General features: G+C 43.1%; 1 protein-coding gene across 1 annotated transcript in view; it reads right to left on the bottom strand.

The window, feature by feature from the left end:
• LOC140476805 (fibrocystin-L-like) overlaps positions 1–22,850 on the bottom strand; it is a 261,275-nt gene that overhangs the window by 36,450 nt on the left and 201,975 nt on the right. The window contains 3 exon segments of the mRNA XM_072569599.1: positions 4,200–4,281; positions 8,121–8,243; positions 10,249–10,397. Of these exon segments, the coding sequence (XP_072425700.1) occupies positions 4,200–4,281; positions 8,121–8,243; positions 10,249–10,397 (354 nt within the window).

The following is a 22,850-nucleotide window of genomic DNA, read 5'->3' as shown; positions in this document are numbered from 1 at the left end:
TTGTATAAAAAGTATACATGCAAGGGTAAAGTTTATTCTGATAGGCCAGGAGTAGTAGGCACTGAGGTTACAATATTAAGGACACAGGATCCTCTTAGTCTCTGATGCTGAAGAATGAGGAGATGTGTACTCCTGACGGACTATTACCAGAAAAGGTACTGGTAAAAGGAATTCATGGTGAGACAAAAAGCACTCAGTTATGTAAAGTGAGGCTAGAGTGTCCAGAAAAGAGTGGATAATTTGTGGTAGGAGTACTGGACAAACTCTCAGCTCCAGGAATACAATTTGTCCTTGCAAATGATATAGATGATTCACCAGTAGGTGTGCTGCCTACTCTAGCTGAAAAGTCAGTGGAGACACAGGCAACTGAAGCAATGTAGGATGTTTATCCAGGAATCTTCCCAGATTGTGTCTTAATGAGATTGCAGAGTCAGAAACTGAAACAGGAGAGATCAAAAGGCACAGATAAGGAAGCTGAAATAGCTTTATCAAAGACTTTTCTTGATCAGATAAGTGGGACAGAGCAGGAGCAAATAGGTAAACATACAAGTTTCTTTCGCTCTGCTAAGCTTATTGAGTTGCAAGAGAAAGACAAGAACTTAAAGCAGTTGTATCAAAAGGCATATACAGAAAAGGAGAGTGTGCATGCATCCCTGTGTGTTATTATTTAACAAATGATGTCTTAATGAGGAAATGGAGACCATCACACATTCAAGCAGATGAGAAATGGGCAGATGTTCATCAAATTGTTTTGCCAGTAGGGATGTGCTGTGAGTGGCACCTGAGCTACTACTTGGAGGTCATTTAGAAATGAGGAAAACACAGGCTAAAATACAAAGACAGTTTTACTAGCCTGGGCTACACAAGGATGTAGTTGAATTTTGCCAGATGTGTCATACATGTCAGCTAATCAGAAAACCAGAGGCAGTAATAAAACCTGCACCTTTAATACTTATTCCAACATTTGAGGAACCTTTCATGAGAGTTTTGATTGATTGTGGGGATCCCCTACCTCAAACAAAAAGTGGGAATAAGTATTTATTGACAATAATCGATGCATCTACTAGATTTCCTGAGGCAGTCCCATTATGCAATATCGTAGCTAAAAGGGTTGTAAAATAATTACTCAAATTTTTTGCTAGATACAGACAACCAGTCAGGTACAAGGGTCAAACTTCATATCCAAACTATTCAAGGAGGTTATGGACAGCTTGGGAATAAAACAATTCAAATCTACTGCATCCAAAATCACAGGGAGCGCTAGGGAGATGGCATTAAACACTAAAGACCATGTTGAGAGCTTATAGTCAGGACTATGCGGATGACTGGGATTAAGGGAGTTCCATTTGTGCTTTTTGCGATCAGTGATGCACCAAATGAGTCGACCAAATTCAATTCATTTGAATTAATTTTTGGGCATGAAGTAAGAGGACTGTTAAAATTGATTCAGGAGAAATTAATAAGTCAGAATTCAGAGACCACCCATTTGGACTATTTTAGAGAAGGACTAAATCGAGCTGGGGACCTGGCTAGACAGCATTTAAAAGTATTGCAGCATATAATGAAACAAAAAGTGGATAAGAAATCACAAATTCGCAATTGTTCCATTAGTGGTGTTACTTCCAGTAATAGGTGAACCTTTAAAAGCAAAGTTTAGTGGACCTTATCAAATCGAGAGGAAATTGAGTGAGGTGAACTGCTTGATAGGGACTCCAGGCAGGAAGGAATTTCACAGAGTGTGTCATGTGAATATGCTCAAAAAGTATTTTGACAGGGAAGGAAAGCAAGAAGAGAAGGTGTTAATGATTACATCACAGAATGATTACATCACAGAAGGAAGAACCAAGTTTTGAGGATTCTAAATTAGACATTCCTCAAATCAAATTGGACTGTAAGGAAATTGTCAAAAATTGAGATAAATTATTAAGTTACCTCCCACAAGAAAATCAAAATGGCCTGACAGAGTTATTACTATCACATGGGGAGATATGCGGAAATAAAGTGGGAAGTACTAACCTAGTTGTGCATAGTATAGATGTAGGAGATGCTATTCCAATTAAGAAACACCCTTATCGGCATAACCCTCTAAAGTTAGCACAGGTTCAGAAGGAGATAGAACGCATGCTCCAAGATGGCATAATTGAAATGAGTTACAGTGACTGGAGCTCATCCATAGTCATGGTGCCAAAGCCAGATGGTACCCAACGGCTATGTGTGGACTATCGAAAAGTCAGTGCTGTTACAAAGACTAATGCATATCCAATTCCACTGTTGGAGGACTGTGTCAAAAATGTGGGACAAGTAACTTACATTTCTAAGTTGGCCTTGTTCAGAGGCTACTGGCAAGTACCTCTGTCAGAGAGAGCAAAGGCATTTTCAGCTTTCGTAATACCAAATGGACTGTATCAGTTCAAAATCATGCCATTTGGTATGAAAAATGCTCCAGCCACATTTCAGAGACTTAGTAATAAGATCATTGCTGGATTACCCAATTGTGTGGTGTACATTGATGACCTGGTGATTTTTAGTCACTCATGGAAGGAGCATTTATACCATTTATCAGGCTTGTTCGATCAACTTCAGAAGGCAGGCTTGGTGATAAACCTGGCTAAAAGTGAATTTGCCAAAGCCCAAGTCACCTTGCTGGGCCATGTTATTGGACATGGACAAATAGCCCCATGGGATATGAAAACAAAAGTAAGTGGAGAAATTCCCACACTGTTGATGAAAAGAGCAGTACTATGGTTCTTGGGATTGAATGGATTTTACTAAAAGTTTGCGCCGAATGTTAGCAGTGTGGCTGCTCCACTCACCGAATTGATAAAAAGGGGCAAGAAGTTTCAGTGGACAGCAGACTGTCAAAAGGTGTTTGACAACCTAAAAACTGTGTTAACCACTATCCCAGCATTACCACACCTGATTATGCAAAGCCTTTCAAGGTGGCTATCAAAGCCAGTGATGTGGGTGTTGGTGCGGTGCTCCTGCAGGAGGATGAGGAAAGGATAAAAACGCATTGAGTATTTTTCCAGGAAGTTGAACATTCCTCAACAGAAACATTCAACAGTTCAGAAAGAGACTGAGCTTCGTGTTGGCATTACAACATTTCAGTGTTTATATTAGCTGCGATGAATCTGAGACAATTAAATAAACTGATCATAACCCATTGACATTTGAGGAGAAACTTAAGGACAAAAATGCCAGACTGCTTAGATGGAGCGTGTTGTTGCAGCCGTTCAATTTGACAATTGTACATGTGGCAGGTCATGAGAACGTCATTGCCGATGCGTAGTCAAGACTCAAATGAGATAGGGAGGCATTAGGTGGCAGGTGTGCGACAGCCTGAATTCGAATGTGGTTGTGCTTGTTTGAATGTGTATATCAGGGTAGTGTATATGTGTGCTTTCAAGTACTAACCAATTTTCTTCAGGCGTTTTCAAAATGAAGCCATCTTTGGATATTGATGATTCATGTTTTTAAGGGGGGAGGTGATACAAGGCTGATACTTTTTTCTAAAAGCTCTGCCTTTTCTCAAGGATACTGTGTCCTTGGGTTTTTTTCAGAGGGGTCGTGAAACAGCCGGGCTCCGAAACGACTGGTTTGGTACAGAGACGAAGGGGTTTACTGAGAGAGATGAGGCTTTAGGCCAAAGCTTTCATGTTTTAGAAGTAACCTGTATCAGAAAAGGGGAGTGATGAGTCCTGGAAGCTGAAGTCTTGTTTGAGGCAGTGCAGCAGGAGCTGTGTGGGAAACAGGTTGCTGAATTCTCTCTCCTTCTGCCCTTCTAACTTTGACCTATAAGCCTCTGTTCCAGTTTTACTCTATGTTTAAGGGGCTTGTTTATTGGGACTGTTGTGTATTTTCAGAACAGCATAATTAAGTGTATTTTTGGATAGACTGAGTTCTGTGGGTATTCTATATTCTGTCCTTTGTGTTTCTTTCCATAATTTTGTGAATTAATTTTTGTCTGTTTTAAAACCTGGTAGTCAACCTAGCTAACTTACTCTGGGTAATTTTCACTGTACACTTACTGAAACAAAGAGCAAAATTATGATCTGGGCTGCCAGCTTAAGACTGTTTTGAGTTGTCTGGGTGAGTCCATAACACCATTCTATGATTTTCCCTGGAGAAACTACATTTACATTGATCCTTTGTTTGGAATAGGTTGTCCTTATCTGAAGCTTTTCTAAAATTCTGCTTACCCTTTTTGTGGCTCAGAATAGAATCATCAGGTTGTAAATCCAAGCAGTTGAAGATGGGGCTAATTCCTACCAGTAAGGCATTCTAGGGACAAACAGATAGTAACACAGAGATTATTGTCCAATACAAGACCAAAATCTATCTAGTTCGCCCTCCACCAACCTGCACTATCATAATACAATCATAATGGAGTGACCATAGTGATACATTTCTACCAGTGAGTCTGTAACAGAGGCCAACATGAGGAAAACCCCCTGTGGTCAAACAGCTTTGGAAACCCGGTGTTCCCCTGTTCCTCCTGAGACACCTCCAATTACCACATGATATTTCTCAAATTACTCAAATCCCCTTCCCAAAATGTACTTTTCTCAGGGAAATCTCTCTAATTTGCATCTGAATGAATCAGTATTCTCACTGTCTCCTTCAGAGCCCGCTTGCACTCAGTGAAATATTATTCCTGCAGATTGGTTCCTGGTTACCCCATCTGTTCATTCTGGATCATTAATCCACGCAACCAACCAAAAAAAATCATTGATAGAACTTAACAATATTTCTTCTATTTTCTGCCCTTAGACTGGTCAAACCCCTCAGTGCCATCAATCCATGAGAGGTAGCACATGGAGATAGGTTGGCAAACCACCCATGTTGTTATTGGGGTGGACCACCGATGGGAGCTGGTTTACAGCAGCTCAGAGTCTACCGAAGGGAGTGAGAGCTGAGGATATCCTACAGCCGGGATAAGAGGGCAGTTAAACATCTGCTCGGCACCTTCTGAAACAGCAAGTGTTTGTAACACTCCCCTACTCCCAGCACTGTGTTTATATAGCCACGTAGTAATTTTATAACACTCCTGCCAGCCCTGAGTTTATATAACCCACCTAGCCTAATGCTTTTAGTATTTTTATTAACCCCAGTACTGTGGCTACCACCAAGATTTGCACCGGCAACAGCTCCAGCTGGGCCCACGCCCTAGGCTTCTGTGCTGAACAGGCTACAAACAAAAGCCCAGGGTTTACATAATCTCCCCAACTAATTCAGCACTTTTATAAACAGCTGAGCCTAGAAATTTTATAATACCCTCCCAGCCTAATGCCACCTCAGTAATTTTATAAACTATTCACCCCACAGTTCAGTGATTTTATAAACTCCTGACCCAGTTTAGTGTTTTTTATAAATTCCTCCCAACCCCCACCGAGTAATTTCACAATCACACGTTGAGAGTGACCAGCATGTGATAAGTACAATGATGGGGACCACGCTGTCCATCTCATCCTCTCCCATCCTTCCACTCTCCTCACCTGAGACCTCGCACTGCCTCAGTGGGAGGCACTGCCCAGCACCGAACTGTTTGTCTGCACTCAGCTGCAGCAATCTGAGGCCAAACAGTAGTGTCTGGTCTTTAGTTGTCTTGGACTCCCCTCGCCATTGCACCAAGACCTTACACTGCTAATCCCATGTGATAACTGGTGTGCAGTGGTTTTCCCATATTAAACAAACTCACACACAGGCATCTTCCACACCTCAGGATGAGGTTTGGGACCTGGAATATCATGACCATTATGAAGAGTGCCGCCAGTGACAGACTAGAATGTCGCTCCACCATCATTGCCGGGGAACTCAGACACTATGACATTGACGTCACCGTCCTGAGTGAAACCTGGCAGGCAGGGGAAGGCCAACTCAGTGACCAAGGTGATGGCTACACCTTTTTCTGGAAAGGAAAGGCCGATGAACAGCGCCGCATCCATGGAGTTGGCTTTGCCGTCAAAAACGAACTGGTGGACCAACTCAAAGACTGCCCCTGCTGAATAAATGAACACCTCATGACACTCCGACTCTCCCTTGCTTGGAACCAGTATAAATGAGTATTCAGTGTATATTTACCAATGCTTGATGCAGCAGCTGAGCATAAGGAGGAATTCTACTCCAATCTCTCTCATGGGACCCTGCAGATGTGAACTAATCTTGCTTGGCGATGTCAATCCAGAGTCAGCAGAAGTGTTGACTTTTGGGAGTGATGTAATTGGGAAAGAGGAAGTATGGAAGTAAAACTCCAATGGCACCCTGCTCCTGACCAAATGCCATGCCCACAACTTCCTCATCATCAACACACTGTTCCGCCAAAGACAATATGGCAGCACCCATGCTCCAAACACTGGCACCTCCTTGACTACATCATCATCAGAGCAAGGGATTGGAAAGACATTAGAAACACCCACGCAATGACAGGAGCTGACAACTGCAGGAAGGACCTTTGCCTGATTCGAGCCAGGATCATCATAAATACAGCCCTGCCACAGCGGTGTCACAGAAGCAGTGCAGCAAGAATTCAACTTTGAGGCACTCCATGACTCAGAAAAGATATCCTAATACAATCAGTTCCTCTCCACAAATCTGGCAACCCTGGGCAACACTGAATGGCAGGTTTCCAACAGTCTCTGATCTGCCCTCAAGACAGCCATCATCAATGCCTGCAAAATTTTGGTCAGTCACTTAACCAGGAAACTCCAAGATTGGTTTGAAGAGAATGATCAGGAGATCCTAGAACTAATAAGCCTGAAGCACGTGGCACTTCTGAGTGTAAAACAGTAACCATGCTCGGAAAAGAAAAGGCAGACCGACAAGTGACTGAAGTTATTGATGAAGTGATCCATTTTCACCTCCAGTGTGCTAGTGCAGCCTTCAGCCAACTGAGGATATGGATTTTTGAAGGCAACAACTGCAGATCCAACAGCAAGCTCATAATATACAGAGCTGTGTATATTAATGCACAAATCATTGAGAAAACACTCAATTTATTCTCCATCAGAGTCACATTGGAATCTTGCACCCTCCTCTATGGTTCCAAGACAAAGACTGTCTACAAAACTCACCTCAAGCGCGAAGGCAGTACCAGCTACACTGCCTGCACAAGATCCTGTGAATCCACTGGGAACACAGATGCACCCACACCAGCGTCTTTGACTAGGCAAACATCCCCAGAATTGAGGCACTGACCACCCATGATCAGCTGTGATGGGCTGGGCACATCACCCACTTGTTCAACATGAGAGTCCCCAAAGCAGGCGCTCTACTTCCGAGTGAAATGGCAGGCGAGCCCCAGGTAAACAAAGAAAACACTTCAGGGCTACCCACATGGACTCACTGGTGAAGTGCGGCATTCCCACCGACACCTGGGCATCACTGGCGCAAGACCAACCAAAGTGGAGGAGGAGCATCCGGGAAGTTGCTCCTTGAGACTTGCCATCGGGAAGAAGCAGAAGCCAGGCGAAAACGTTAAGGAGTGTGCTGCCACACCATTCCCCCACCCACCCCTTCCTATGACCACCTTTTGCCCCAAGTGTGGCAGAGTCTGCAGAAGCTGCATGGAACTGCACAGCACCTACAGACTCACCCTGAGAGTGGAAGAGAATCATCCTTGTCTGCGAGGGATGGGCCAATGACATCATTAGTACCATCTGATTCTTACCCAAGGTCCACCCAATAGGCCCCGTTAATTACTGTGGCTTCATTCACTTTTATGTGCATTTTGGAACTATGGATAGTGAAAGTATAAGCTCGAACTGCAATCCATCACATGGCTGGTCGGGAATTACTCCCACTCTTAGTCAATGTTCTGTGTGAAAAGATTTACCAGTTGACACTAAACCTGTTTGGCAATGTTACAAATACACATTCCTTGGCCATCAAGTCCTGGAGAAGGACTTTAACCTTGAATGTCTGGTTTGGAGACAGAGACACTACCCACTGTGTCACAAGACCTCTTATAATGCAATGATATCTAAATTACAGATACAAATTCTATCACTCTTGACCATCTGAAAATAAACATGCTAAATTTCTGCAAATCTTTCAAATCAACAGCATGAATGTAAACAGTTGAATATTCAGCAGTCATAATGCAATACAGTAAGATGGCCTACACGAATAAGAATGCTCTTGTTCGATATCTTAGGTTCAGATGCTGAGGATGCATAAATCATTGAGAAAATACTCAATTTATTCTCCATCAGAGTCACTTCGGAGACTTGCACTGATCCCTCTGTCTGAAATAAAATACATATATGTTAGGTTATATTTTGGATATTCAAATCATGCCCTATTGGGCAGAAGGTGCACTGAGGTAACTCACTGAGCCTCATTCAAAGATACCTTCCAAATTTGCAAATCCTACTAACCAATAAATATATGGAATCACTACCTGAAAGTTCCCCTTTGAATATCTCACCATCCTGACTTGAAAATATATCACTGTTCCTTCACTGTCATTGGGTCATTGGGTCATAACCCCGGAACGCCCTCCCTAATAACACTCCGGGCATCCCTCCACACCAGAGCTGCAGCAATCCAAGAAAACAGTTCACTGCCACTTTCTCCAGGGCAAATAGAAACAGACAACAAATGCTGGACCATCCAGCAGTACCAACATCCCATGGAAGAATGGAAGAAAAATCTCCTATATGAGAGGAAATTATTTCTCTCTGTTTACCCTAATGAGTACTGATTAGCATTTTAAACAGATCAATTAGATCATCCCTTACCCTTATAAACTGAAAAGAATTTAAAAGAATGTCTCATAATCATACTCCTTGCATCTATCATTCCTGTGAATTTGTGTTACTGGCAAGTTACTACATACACCATGACCTTATACTAGTCCAACAGAAATATAAGTTGTTGTAATGAAACAAAGTGTAGACACAATGTCACCAGCTGAGTTAATATGGGTGCTATCATTTTAAATATTAATGATTCTTTCCCCCTGCAATTTAGTTACCGTAATTGTAAATTTAATTTTACAATCATTCTGTGCATTAATGAAAAGAGAAACATGTTACCATGGTCTTTCCTTTTGCACTCATCAGGGGAAACACAAGAATGCCAAATTTCAAACATTGCATTATTTTTATGGCAGGAGAACAGGCTTTTTTTTTCTTACCCCCACACTACTGCCTAACTGCGGTAGTGCTTATTTTTTCCCCAGTACCCATGGTGTGTGCGTGCAGGTGTGAGACACAGTGAGAGACACAAGGTGCACGAAGCTTTATTCAATTTCCACCACCAGGAAGAAAGGAAACACCCGAGTGGCCAGTGACAAGCAGTGTCCTTCACATCAAAGGGCAATGCTGTGTGATCAAACAGTGAAGGGGAGGGCAGGGATTAAATCAAAATAGAGTTGGAGGGGGAAATAATGCACTCCACTCCCTGCGGCGCCCACCTCTCCCTGAACAACTCCAGGGTGTTGGTGGACACCGCGTGTTCCTTCTCCAAGGATACCTGGGCTCTAACGTAACCGCGGAAGAGGGGCAGGCAGTCGGCCCTAACAACCCCCTCCATGGCCCGCTGCCTGGACCTGTTGATGGCCAGTTTGGCCAGGCCCAGGAGCAGACCCACGAGGAGGTCTTCAGATCTGCCCTCGCTCCTCCGTACCGGGTGCCCGAAGATCAGGAGCGTGGGACTGAAGTGCAACCAAAAGCAGAGGAGAAGGTTTTTAAGAAAATCAAAAAGGGAGTGCAAATGCCCACACCCAATATATACATGGTCCACGGACTCCACTGCGCCACAGAACAAGCAGTTGGGCTGGGAGTCCGTGAACCACCGCAACCTGCGGTTGCAGGGGACTGCTGCGTGCAGCACCCTCCACCCCAGATCCCCGAGAGAAAGGGGGAGGACTCCCGCGTAGAGAGCCCTCCACTGGGGAAGAACAGGCTTCTTTTTTGTTGGCAAGTTGACTCTAATTGGCTAAGGCATTGCCATGGTGAAAACAACAGGAACATATAGATTCCCAACTCCTGGGTAATTTTAAAATGGCACAAGGCTTGAATGTGTTTGTTTTGTTTGTAGAGGAGCAGATTTTTTTGTATGAATGTATTACCAAGCAACTCTGTCCAAGTGATCTACTCTCACCAAGCAATCAGCATGAGGTAACTAAGCTTCTACTTTGATTAATGAATATAATTTACTGGCTCAAACAGCACTGAGTAAATATTTTTTTCAGATGACCTGAACGAATAGCTCCCACAGAATTTAGAAATGATAGTGTCCTTTCACCTGGAAGTATATTCCATATTCCCAGCATTTCCAGATCGTGAATCCTTGGATAAGGCTGCAAGTGGCAAAGCCATCTCTGTTCATGTAAATACCACATTCTCCACCATGGACCTCATTATTAAACCAGCCCTCAGTGGAATTTGATTGCTCTGCAGACAATGAGACAATAATTACATTTGATGGGTCATTTCCTTTATAAATTTCAGTTAAAAACTCTAGCGGCCATGTCATCACTTATAACATATCCCAGTCATCACTCTGCTCACTGACCTACTTTGGCAGTTGGTTAAGTAATTCTCATCTATGTTTTCAAATCCTTCCATGGCTTTCCCTATCTCAGAAATCTCAGCCTTGCAAGCCTCTGTGATCTCTGAGTCTACTTAATTCTGGCCTTTTGTCTCTGCTCAATTATAACCACTGCACCTCTGGCAGCCATAGCTGTCCTCTAAGTCCTGAATTCCCACCCTCCACTCTGTTTCTCCACCTGTGATCACACTTTTGATTATCTGTTCTAATAGCTTCTCGAGTGGCTGATGTCTGACTTGTTTTTATAGCTCTGGTGAAGTGCCTTCAGATATTTTACAACATTAGGTTTGCCACATAATTGCAAGTTGCTTTCTTTTTGTTGTATACTTTACAGACAAGCATTTGTCACAGTGGCCTCTCTTCGAGGGAGTTGAATATAAATTTGTTCAATAATGGCTTCCTGAAGTTGAGCGTGTCCTAGTCTTAGTGCAATGCCCAGCAGTAAGATGGTGATGAGAACGGGAGGGAATTGATTTTACCTGCTTCTAGCGGATGCCACTTCCCTAGCTCTGCACCCATTCTGAGAACATCTGGACAACAAGGACACCTATGTCAGACTCCCGTTTATCGATTACAGCTCCACCTTCAACACCATTATGCCCTCCAAACTGATGACAAAACTTGGTCTTGGCTCCACCTTCTGCAACTGGATCCTCAGCTTTTTGATCCATGGGCAGCAATAAGTGAAGACAGACAATTGTACCTCCTCAACAATAACACTCAAGACTGGAGACCCCAAGAATGCAGTCTCAGCCCCTTACTGTACTCCCTGTACATTAATGACTGTGTTGCCAAGTTCTGAATGAATGCCTTCTACAAGTTTGCTGATGACGCCATTGTGGTAGGATGAATATCAAATAACAATGAGTCAGAATTCAGAAAGAAGATAGAAGGCATTGTGACGTCTGTAATGAGAACAACCTCTCTCTCAGTGTTGGCAAAACTGAAGAACTGATCATTCAGAAAGAAAAGACCTTGTCTACTTATCCTATCCATTCCCCTCATAATTTTGTAAACCTCTATAAGATCACCCCTCAGCCTCCGACGCTCCAGGGAAAACAGCCCCAGCCTGTTCAGCCTCTCCCTATAGCTCAGATCCTCCAACCCTAGCAACATCCTTGTAAATCTTTTCTGAACCCTTTCAAGTTTTACAACATTTTTCTGATAGGAAGGAGACCAGAATTGCACGCAATATTCCAACAGTGTGTCTAACCAATGTCCTGTACAACTGCAACATGACCTCCCAACTCCTATACTCAATACTCTGACCAGTTCAGGAAAGCATACCAAACGCCTTCCTCACTTTCCTATTTACCTGCGACTCCACGTTCAAGAAGCTATGAACCTGCACTCCAAGGTCTTTTTGTTCAGCAACACTCCCTAGGATCTTACCATTAAGCGTATAAGAACTGCTAAGATTTGCTTTCTCAAAATGCAGCACCTCGCATTTATCTGAATTAAACTCCATCTGACACTTCTCAGCCCATTGGTCCGTCTGGTCCAGATCCTGTTGTAATCTCGAGGTAACCCCTTCGTTGTCCATTACATCTCCAATTTTGGTGTCATCTGCAAACTTACTAACTGTACCTCTTACGCTCGCATCCAAATCATTTATGTAAATGACAAAAAGTAGACGGCGCAGCACCGTTCCTTGTGGCACTCCACTGGTCACAGGCCTCCAGTCTGAAAAACAACCCTCCATCACCACCCTCTGTCTTCTACCTTTGAGCCAGTTCTGTATCCAAATGGCTAGTTCTCCCTGTATTCCATGAGATCTAACCTTGCTAGTCAGTCTCCCATGGGGAACCTTGTTGAACGCCTTAGTGAAGTCCATATAGATCACATCTACTGCTCTGCCCACATCAATCTTCTTTGTTACTTCTTCAAAAAACTCAATCAATTTTGTGAGACATGATTTCCCACACACAAAAACATGTTGACTATCTTGAATCAGTCCTTGACTTTCCAAATACATGTACATCCTGTCCCTCAGGATTCCTTCCAACAACTTGCCCACCACCGAGGTCAGGCTCACCGGTCTATAGTTCCCTGGTTTGTCTTTACCGAACTTCTTAAACAGTGGCACCATATTAGCTAACCTCCAGTCTTCCGGCACCTCACCTGTGACTATCGATGGTACAAATATCTCAGCAAGAGGCCCAGCAATCACTTCTCTAGCTTCCCACAGAGTTCTCAGGTACACCTGATCAGGTCCTGGAGATTTATCCACTTTTAACCGTTTCAAGACATCCAGCACTTCCTCCTCTGTAATCTGGACATTTTGCAAGATGTCACCATCTATTTCCCTACAGTCTATATCTTCCATATCCTTTTTCACAGTAAATACTGACACAAAATATTCATTTAGTATCTCCCTCATTTTCTGTGGTTTCACACAAAGGTCACCTTGCTGATCTTTGAGGGGCTCTATTCTCTCCCTAGTTACCCTTTTGTCCTTAATATATTTGTAAAAACCCTTTGAATTCTCCTTAATTCTATTTGCCAAAGCTATCTCATGTCCCCTTTTTGCCCTCCTGATTTCCCTCTTAAGAATACTCCTACTTCCTTTGTACTTTTCTAAGGATTCACACGGTCTATCCTGTCTATACCTGACATATGAATCCTTCTTTTTCTTAACCAAACCCTCAATTTCTTTAGTCATCCAGCATTCCCTATACCTACCAGCCTTCCCTTTCACCTTGACAGGAATATTCTTTTTCTGGATTCTTATCTCATTTCTGAAGGCTTCCCATTTTCCAGCCATCCCTTTACCTGCGAACATCTGCCTCCAATCAGCTTTCAAAAGTTCTTGCCTAATACCGTCAAAATTGGTCTTTCTCCAATTTAGAACTTCAACTCTTAGATCTGGTCTATCCTTTTCCATCACTATTTTAAAACAAATAGAATTATGGTCACTGGCTCCAAAGTGCTCCACCGCTGACACCTCAGTCACCTTCCCTGTCTTATTTCCCAAGAGTAGGTCAAGTTTTGCACCTTCTCTAGTAGGTACATCCACATACTGAATCAGAAAATTGTCTTGTACGCACTTAAGAAATTCATCTCCATCTAAACCTTTAACACTATGGCAGTCCCAGTCGATGTTTGGAAAGTTAAAATCCCTTCCCATAACTACCCTATTATTCTTACAGATAGCTGAGATCTCCTTACAAGTTTGTTTCTCAATTTCCCTCTGACTATTAGGGAGTCTATGATACAATCCCAATAAGGTGATCATCTCTTTCTTATTTCTCAGTTCCACCCAAATAACTTCCCTGGATGTACTTCCAGCAATATCCTCCCTCAGCACAGCTGTAGTGCTATCCCTTATCAAAAATGCTACTCCCTCCTCCTGTCTTGCCTCCCTTTCTATCCTTCCTGTAGCATTTGTATCCTGGAACATTAAGCTGCCAGTCCTGCCCATCCCTGAGCCATGTTTCCTTAATTGCTATGATATCCCAGTCCCATGTTCCTAAACATGCCCTGAGTTCATCTGCCTTCCCTGTTAAGCCCTTTGCATTGAAATAAATGCAGGTTTACTTTATTAGACCTACTTTGTCCCTACCTGCCCTGACTGTTTGACTCACTTCTGTTCTCAGCTGTACCCGTCTCAGATCAATCTCTTTCCTCACTATCTCCCTGGGTACCCCCCCGCCCCACACCTTACTAGTTTCAATCCTCCCAAGCAGTTCTTGCAAATTTCCCTACCAGTATATTAGTCCCCTTCCAATTTAGGTGCAATCCGTCCTTCTTATACAGGTCACTTCTACCCCAAAAGAGATTCCAATGATCCAAAATTGTGAATGCTTCTCCCATACACCAGCTCCTCCTGAAATGAGCTGCCAGATGAAGTGGTGGAGGCTGGTATAGTTACAGAGGAACCTCGATTATCCGGCATTCGATTATCCAAATTTCAGATTATCCAGACAAGGTCACAAGTTCCCGATGCTTGGCTAAACTGTGTTACTGACATTCAATTATCTGAACAAAATATTCCCCGCCTGTGTCATTCAGATAATCTGGTTCCTCTGTACAATATTTAAAAGGCATCTGGATGGGTAAATGATTAGGAAGCGTTGAGAGGGATATTGGCCAAGTGCTGGCAAATTGGACTAGATTATTTTAGGATATCTGGTTGGTATGGATGGGTTTGACCAAAGGCTCTATTTCCATGCTGTACATCTCAACGACTCTATAAAGGTTGGTGAGGGGCCTTCTGGACATGCCAAATTTACCGAGCCGTCTGAGGATGAAGAGGTGTTGTTGTGCCTTCTTGGAGGATGGGAAAAATTTCTGGCTGTAAGAGCTGCTCCTTTTTTTTGAGGTATTTTAGGTGTTGGAGGTGATTTCCTCGAATTCCAGGAGCAGCAATTACTGCTTTATATGCTGTTGCATTGTTTTGGAACTTTGGGAAAAAAAGTCAAAACAACAGCAGTTTAAAAGGGAGAAGAGCAGACAAAGGAAGCACATGGTGAGGACGGTGCAGGAGAGAGAGAGAGAAAACCTGCTGTTTGAATTCTTGTATCGCTGGACATCGGAGCGCATCTCTGAAAACTAACAAACGGTGAAATTCACAACTAATCTTGGATGAACCGGTTTGGGCGAAGTTCACAGCACAGAATCAGATAAGTTAATTGTTGTTTTAAGTCTGTCCAAGAGAAAGGCTGTATTAGTGAGTACAGTGGGTTCTTTCTTGATTATATGTTTTTGGAGATAAGTCTCTTGATTAAACTTAAAATATAAGCCATAGCTATTAATTTAACCTGAGACAGTGTTTTGTAGAGGAATAAGATGGTGTTATTTTCTGGGTCTGTAGATTGTGAAGGAGCAAAAATGGCCTTTGCAGTGATATGTACTTCTTGTCAGATGTGGGAGTGTAAAAAGAATTTAAGGGTTACTGTAGATTATATCTGCCATAAATGCTGTTGGATGCGAATCTTATCAGATCGAGTGGATCAGTTGGAGAGACAGATAGAAGCGATGAGGAATTTGCAACAACAACAGTATGTGATGGATGGCAGTTATAGGAAGGGGTGAAAGTCTCAGATACAGTCATATAGATGGGTTAACTCCAGGAAGGGTAAGACAGGTAGGCACCTAGTGCAGGAGTCTTTTGTGGATATACCCATTTCAAACAGGTATGCTGTTTTGGAAAATGTAGCGGGTGATGGATTCTCAGGGGAACGTAGCACGAACAGCCAAGTTTCTGGTATTGAGACTGGCTCCAATGCAATGAGGGGTACGTCGGCTTCCAAGAAATCAATTGTGTTTGGGGATTCTGTAGTCTGAGGTACAGACAGACGTTTCTGTGGCCAGCAGAGAAAAAGTAGAATGGTGTGTTGTTTCCCAGGCGCCAGGATCAAGGATGTCTCAGAAAGGGTGCAGAATGTTCTCTCGGGGGAGAGGGGCCAGCAAGAGGTCATTGTCCACATTGGAACCAACGATATAAGAAGGGAAAAGGTTGAGATTCTGAAGGGAGATTACAGAGAGTTAGGCAGAAATTTAAAAAGGAGGTCGTCAAGGGTAGTAATATCTGGATTACTCTCAGTGCCATGAGCTAGTGAGGGCAGGGATAGGAGGATAGAGAAGATGAATGCATGGCTGAGGAGCTGGTGTATGGGATAAGGATTCACATTTTTGGATCATTGGAATCTCTTTTGGGGTAGAAGTGACCTGTACAAGAAGGACAGATTGCACCTAAATTGGAAGGGAACTAATATACTGGAAGGGTAATTTGCTACAACTGCTGAGAGGATTTAAACTAGTAAGGTGGGGGGATGGTGGGACCCAGCGAGATAGTAAGAAAAGAGATCAATCTGAGACTGGTACAGTTGAGAACAGAAGTGAGTCAAACAGTCAGGGCAGGCAGGGACTAATAAATTAAACTGCATTTATTTCAATGCAAGGGGCCTAACAGGGAAGGCAGATGAACTCAGGGCATGGTTAGGAACATGGGACTGGGATATCATAGCAATTACGGAAACATGGCTCAGGGATGGGCAGGACTGGCAGCTTAATGTTCCAGGATACAAATGCTACAGGAAGGAAAGAAAGGGAGGCAAGACAGGAGGGGGAGTGGCATTTTTGATAAGGGATAGCATTACAGCTGTGCTGAGGGAGGATATTCCCTGACATACATCCAGGGAAGTTATTTGGGTGGAACTGAGAAATAAGAAAGTGATGATCACCTTATTGGGATTGTATTACAGACCCCCCAGTAGTCAGAGGGAAATTGAGAAACAAACTTGTAAGGAGATCTCAGCTATCTGTAAGAATAATAGGGTGGTTATGGGAGGGGATTTTAACTTTCCAAACATCGACTGGGACTGCCATAGTGTTAAAGGTTTAGATGGAGAGGAATTTCTTAAGTGCATACAAGACAATTTTCTGATTCAGTATGTGGATTTACCCACTAGAGAAGGTGCAAAACCTGACCTACTCTTGGGAAATAAGGCAGGGAAGGTGACTGAGGTGTCAGTGGGGGAGCACTTTGGAGCCAGCGACCATAATTCTATTTGTTTTAAAATCATGATGGAAAAGAATAGACTAGATCTAAAAGTTGAAGTTCTAAATTGGAGAAAGGCCAATATTGATGGTATTAGGCAAGAACTTTCGAAAGTTGATTGGAGGCAGATGTTCGCAGGTAAAGGGACGGCTGGAAAATGGGAAGCCTTCAGAAATGAGAACGAGAATCCAGAAAAAGTATATTCCTGTCAGGGTGAAAGGGAAGGCTGGTTGATATAGGGACTGCTGGATGACTAAAGAAATTGAGGGTTTGGTTGAGAAAAAGAAGGAAGCATATGTCAGGTATAGACAGGATAGATCGAGTGAATCCTTAGAAGAATACAAAGGAAGTAGGAGTATTCTTAAGAGGGAAATCAGGAGGGCAAAAAGGGGACATGAGATAGCTTTGGCAAATAGAATTAAGGAGAATCCAAAGGGTTTTTACAAATATATTAAGGACAAAAGGGTAACTAGGGAGAGAATAGAGCCCCTCAAAGATCAGCAAGATGGCCTTTATGTGGAACCACAGAAAATGGGGGAGATACTAAATGAATATTTTGTGTCAGTATTTACTGTGAAAAAGGATATGGAAGATATAGACTGTAGGGAAATAGATGGTGACAATCTTGCAAAATGTCCAGATTACAGAGGAGGAAGTGCTGGATGTCTTGAAACGGTTAAAGGTGGATAAATCCCCAGGACCTGATCAGGTGTACCTGAGAACTCTGTGGGAAGCTAGAGAAGTGATTGCTGGGCCTCTTGCTGAGATATTTGTATCATCGATGGTCACAGGTGAGGTGCCAGAAGACTGGATGTTGGCAAACGTGGTGCCACTGTTTAAGAAGTTCGGTAAAGACAAGCCAGGGAATTATCGACCGGTGAGACTGACCTCGGTGGTGGGCAAGTTGTTGGAAGGAATCCTGAGGAACAGGATGTACATGTATTTGGAAAGGCAAGGATTGATTAGGGATAGTAAACATGGTTTTGTGCATGGGAAATCATGTCTCACAAACTTAAATGAGTGTTTTGAAGAAGTAACAAAGAGGATTGATGTGGGCAGATCGGTAGTTGTGATCTATATGGACTTCAGTAAGGCGTTCGACAAGGTTCCCCATGGGAGACTGATTAGCAAGGTTAGATCTCATGGAATACAGGGAGAACTAGCCATTTGGATACAGAACTGGCTCAAAGGTTGAAGACAGAGGGTGGTGGTGGAGGGTTGTTTTTCAGACTGGAGGCCTGTGACCAGTGGAGTGCCACAAGGATCGGTGCTGGGCCGTCTACTTTTTGTCATTTACATAAATGATTTGGATGCAAGCATAAGAGGTACAGTTAGTAAGTTTGCAGATGACACCAAAATTCGAGGTGTAGTGGATAGCGAAGAGGTTTACCTCGAGATTACAACAGGATCTGTACTAGATGGGCCAATGGGCTGAGAAGTTGCACATGGAGTTTAATTCAGATAAATGCGAGGTGCTGCATTTTGGGAAAGCAAATCTTAGCAGGACTTATACACTTAATAGTAAGGTCCTAGGCAGTGTTGCTGAACAAAAAGACCTTGGAGTGCAGGTTCATAGTTTTTTTGAAAGTGGAGTCGCAGGTAGATAGGATAGTGAGGAAGGCGTTTGGTATGCTTTCCTTTATTGGTCCGAGTATTGAGTACAGGAGTTGGGAGGTCACGTTGCGGCTGTACAGGACATTGGTTAGACCACTGTTGGAATATTGCGCGCAATTCTGGTCTCCTTCCTTTCGGAAAGATGTTGTAAAACTTGAAAGGGTTCAGAAAAGATTTACAAGGATGTTGCCAGGGATGGAGGATTTGAGCTACAGGGAGAGGCTGAATAGGCTGGGGCTGTTTTCCCTGCAGTGTCAGAGGCTGAGGAGTGACCTTATAGAGGTTTACAAAATTATGAGTGGCATGGATAGGGTAAATAGACAAAATCTTTTCCCTGGGGTCGGGGAGTCCAAAACTAGAGGGTATAGGTTTAGGGTGAGAGGGGAAAGCTATAAAAGAGACCTAAGGGGCAACGTTTTCACACAGACCGTGGTACATGTATGGAATGAACTACCAGAGGATGTGTTGGAGGCTGGTACAATTGCAACCTTTAAGAGGCATTTGGATGGGTATATGAATAGGAAGGGTTTGGAGGGATATGGGCCGGGTGCTGGCAGGTGGTACTAGATTTGGTTGGAATATCTGGTCAGCATGGGTTGGATCGAAGGGTCTGTTTCCATGCTGTACATCTCTAAGTCTCTATGACTATATGAAATTGGCTAAGTGACAGGACACAGAGAGCAGTAAATAATTGTTTTTTCGACTGGAGGAAGTTTTATAGTGAAGGTGTCAGGAGTTGGTTTTTGGGCCTCTGCTCTTCCTGATCTATATTAATAATCAAGAATTTAGTGTGCGTGGTTTTAAAACCCTTGCCAAAATTTCTTTATTTTTATTTTATTCTTTTAGCAATTTTGGTTTAAAGGTGTAAAGTGTGAAATGGAAGCTAAAGATATCTTAAGTTTTTAATAACAGGAAAACAGACAAAACATTTTTTGTTTATTTGAGGCCATGTCTGGAGGTTAATTGCAAGTTGGTTACTGATCAAAGGTTAAGGAAATGCTTTGACACTGGTAACAGCATTTATGTTTAAACGGATAGTAGAAGTTGACTATTAACAAGGTCGGTACCTAAGAATTGGTTCCAGCAAGTCTGGAAAAGACCTTCTAATAAGTATTGAATGATGACTCAGACCCCATGGAGAATATGGTCAGTCTGTCAGGGGGTGGTCAGAATTTGAATTGGCTTTTGTACCATGTTTCTGTGAGAAAGAGTGTGGTTATTGATGCTATAGCATGAAGATTTGAAAGTACCCTGCCAAATCTCCTAGGAACAGCTTTTTGAAGCTCAGAGAATACAAAACTAAGTTCTAAGTATTACTGCATTTAGCTGAGTGAACTATAAAGATGACAATGTTTGACATCTTTCGAAAATATCACCACTTATGCCTTTGGAACACATCATGAAAACCACAAATAATCTAGCCATTTTGTTATTTACTTTTACTCATCTCCTAAGCATGTTTGTCTGTTTTTTTTGTGTGAATGTAGATGAAAACAAAGATTTTAGGTTTCATAAAATAGACCAATTAGATTACTCTGTTGCTACTTTTTGCCCTGCTAAAGTTACTATGTTGTTCATAAGCTGCTAAGTCTTTTGTTTAAGATGCAAGCCGATATCTGGAACTGATTATTCGCAGAGTCTGGGTTGGTTATTCAAAAGTTTGGTTAGAAATAATTGGGGTCAATCTTGAGGGGATTTGAAGGTTTTAATTTTACTGTGATTTGAATACAGAGGCAGAAAGGCTATTTGGTTCAGCTGTCTGTCTTCATGCCATAACAAGGGCACAATTTCAATATTACTGGATAACAAACAAAAGTGGACATTTTGTGAACTGCGACAAGATGCAATTGGAGAACATGTAAAGGACACAGTCTGAATGGATGCACAAGTGACAGTTGCAATTTAATTCAGGAAGTGAGATGTGATTCATTTTCAAGGGAAGATTGTGGCAAGGAAATAATTCTAAATGGAGCCAGGAGCAGTGGACCTGGGGCGTATACCTGCAAAAATTGTTGAAGGTGGCAGGATAGTTTGAGAGACTGGTAGTAAACCTTAAGGAATGAATAGAGGCAGAGGGAAAATAAATAAGGACGTTATGATATAGCTGTAGAAAACACTAATGCAGGCTCTGTGTAGTATTCGAAGGAATATTCCCAGTCAAAGTGTACATTGGTGCGAGAGTTGAGAAAATGGGGTGAGACCAGCAGTAATGAAATTCTCGAAATTACGAGTAAAACATCTGATTCTTCAACAAAGTACTGAATGGCAAGACAAGAATCTTGCCAGTGACTGGTGAAAGGCTAATTTGCATGTATGGGCATGTTATTATTAACCAATCCTGTGTTATCAACAGGTACCCATTCTCCCAACCACTGGATCGAAACCTGATGGCAGCAATTCCCAACATGAAAATCAGAGCAGTTAACTGGCTTACCACTTGCTCCTCCGATCGTTCTTTTCAGACAGCAGTTGCCAGTAACTCAGGGCACTCTCTGTGGGCAGAGATTGCTCTCCCACCCCCATCATAGATGCAGATTGGCATTGGACAAATACCATCTCTGTATGATCTCATGGCATGTCTCTGATCCACTTACAATATGGTCCTGCTCTTTAATACTGTGCTTTGGAGTGCACGATCACCTTTCACTGCAACGCTGCTGCCAGGTCACTTTGTACATATGGTCAAGCCCCATCTCATGAACTAGAGTAGGCTGTATTCCAGGGATCCTGCTTGATCACTCGTTTTTACTTCCTGTTCCCTATCTACTGTTTAGTGTAGACAGAAAACCTGCAGGCAGCTTATCAAGGTTGTCAGCAGTCATCAGTCAAGGGGGTGGACATGCTGTTATATGGCACCATGTTACATCAATTCCCCACCTGTGCCATGTAAGAGCAGCATTTGTGCTAACTTGGCCCCTTGCTGTGCTATCAGGATCCTGAATGACCTGTTCCATAGGGTGGTACAGAGGCATGACTTCCTCTTGCCCCAGCAGCAGCACTGGAGGCGACAACACCAGACCGTGCCAGCCTTGTCTGAGGTTACCTCCCGGTAAAGCAGTCTCAGCTATTTGAAGGAATGCCCGGCTTTATACAAACAAGGTTAAAGTCCTTTTCCATTTCACTATCATGAGTACCACCATTTTCACTCTGATACCTCACACTCACTTGATCTCTGCTACTCATCCCACCTCCCAGCAAGACTCCCGCTCTACCACTCTCACTATTTCTTGTAACCTCATCCCTCACTCTCTAATACCAACCCTGCATGGCCTCTGCATTGATGCCTCACTCAGTCAGGACACTTGCCTTGCTGTTTGGAAAGTATTGTGTCACAAACTTTAATCCCCATAATACCAGCCACACTTTCATTCAAGGAGAGAAACAGACCCCAGGGAGGTAGAAAGAGCCAAGATGGGTGGAGGGCTGCACTACATTTAGTTCCTCACCCCTTTTGTGTACAGCATCCTGACTCTGACCCCCTTGAATGACTAATTGACCAAGTCCAATCCCCTGGTCTGATATCGACGACTTGCTCTTAACTTACTGTATATCACGACATCCTGAGCAAAGGCTAGCCTCTCCAGTTCTGAAGAAGGGTCACTGGGCTTGAAACATTAACTCTGCCTTCTCTGCCCAGATGCTGTCAGACCTACTGAGTTTCTCCAGTAATTTCTGTTTCTGTTTCAGCTATCCCCCTGGACATAATCGAGACCTACTGATAACCATGACAAGTTTCCTGGTTTTGCATCTCTGCTAAATGGCAAAGCAAGGTAGAAGTAACATGAGGAGAAAGTGAGGACTGCAGATGCTGGAGATCAGAGCTGAAAATGTGTTGCTGGAAAAGCGCAGCAGGTCAGGCAGCATCCAAGGAACAGGAGAGTGAAGAAGGGCTTATGCCTGAAACGTCGATTCTCCTGTTCCTTAGAAGTAATATGGGCCTGGTATCTCTGGCTGCAGGGGAAAAGTGTGCAATGATCAGTCCAATGCAAATCAGGTCGGAGAAGGTAAGGACTGCAGATATTGGAGATCAGAGTTGAGAAAGTGGTGTTGGAAAAGCACAGCAGGTCAGGCAGCATCCGAGGAGCAGGAGAATTGACTTTTCGGGCATAAACCTGATGAAGGGCTCTTGCCCAAAACATCAATTCTCCTGCCCCTCAGATGCTGCCTGACCTGCTGTGCT

This window comes from Chiloscyllium punctatum, chromosome 5, assembly GCF_047496795.1.
Source record: "Chiloscyllium punctatum isolate Juve2018m chromosome 5, sChiPun1.3, whole genome shotgun sequence".
Taxonomy (NCBI): Eukaryota; Metazoa; Chordata; class Chondrichthyes; order Orectolobiformes; family Hemiscylliidae; genus Chiloscyllium; species Chiloscyllium punctatum.
Note: the sequence above shows the minus strand (reverse complement) of the source record. Positions and strands in the feature narration are given on the sequence as shown.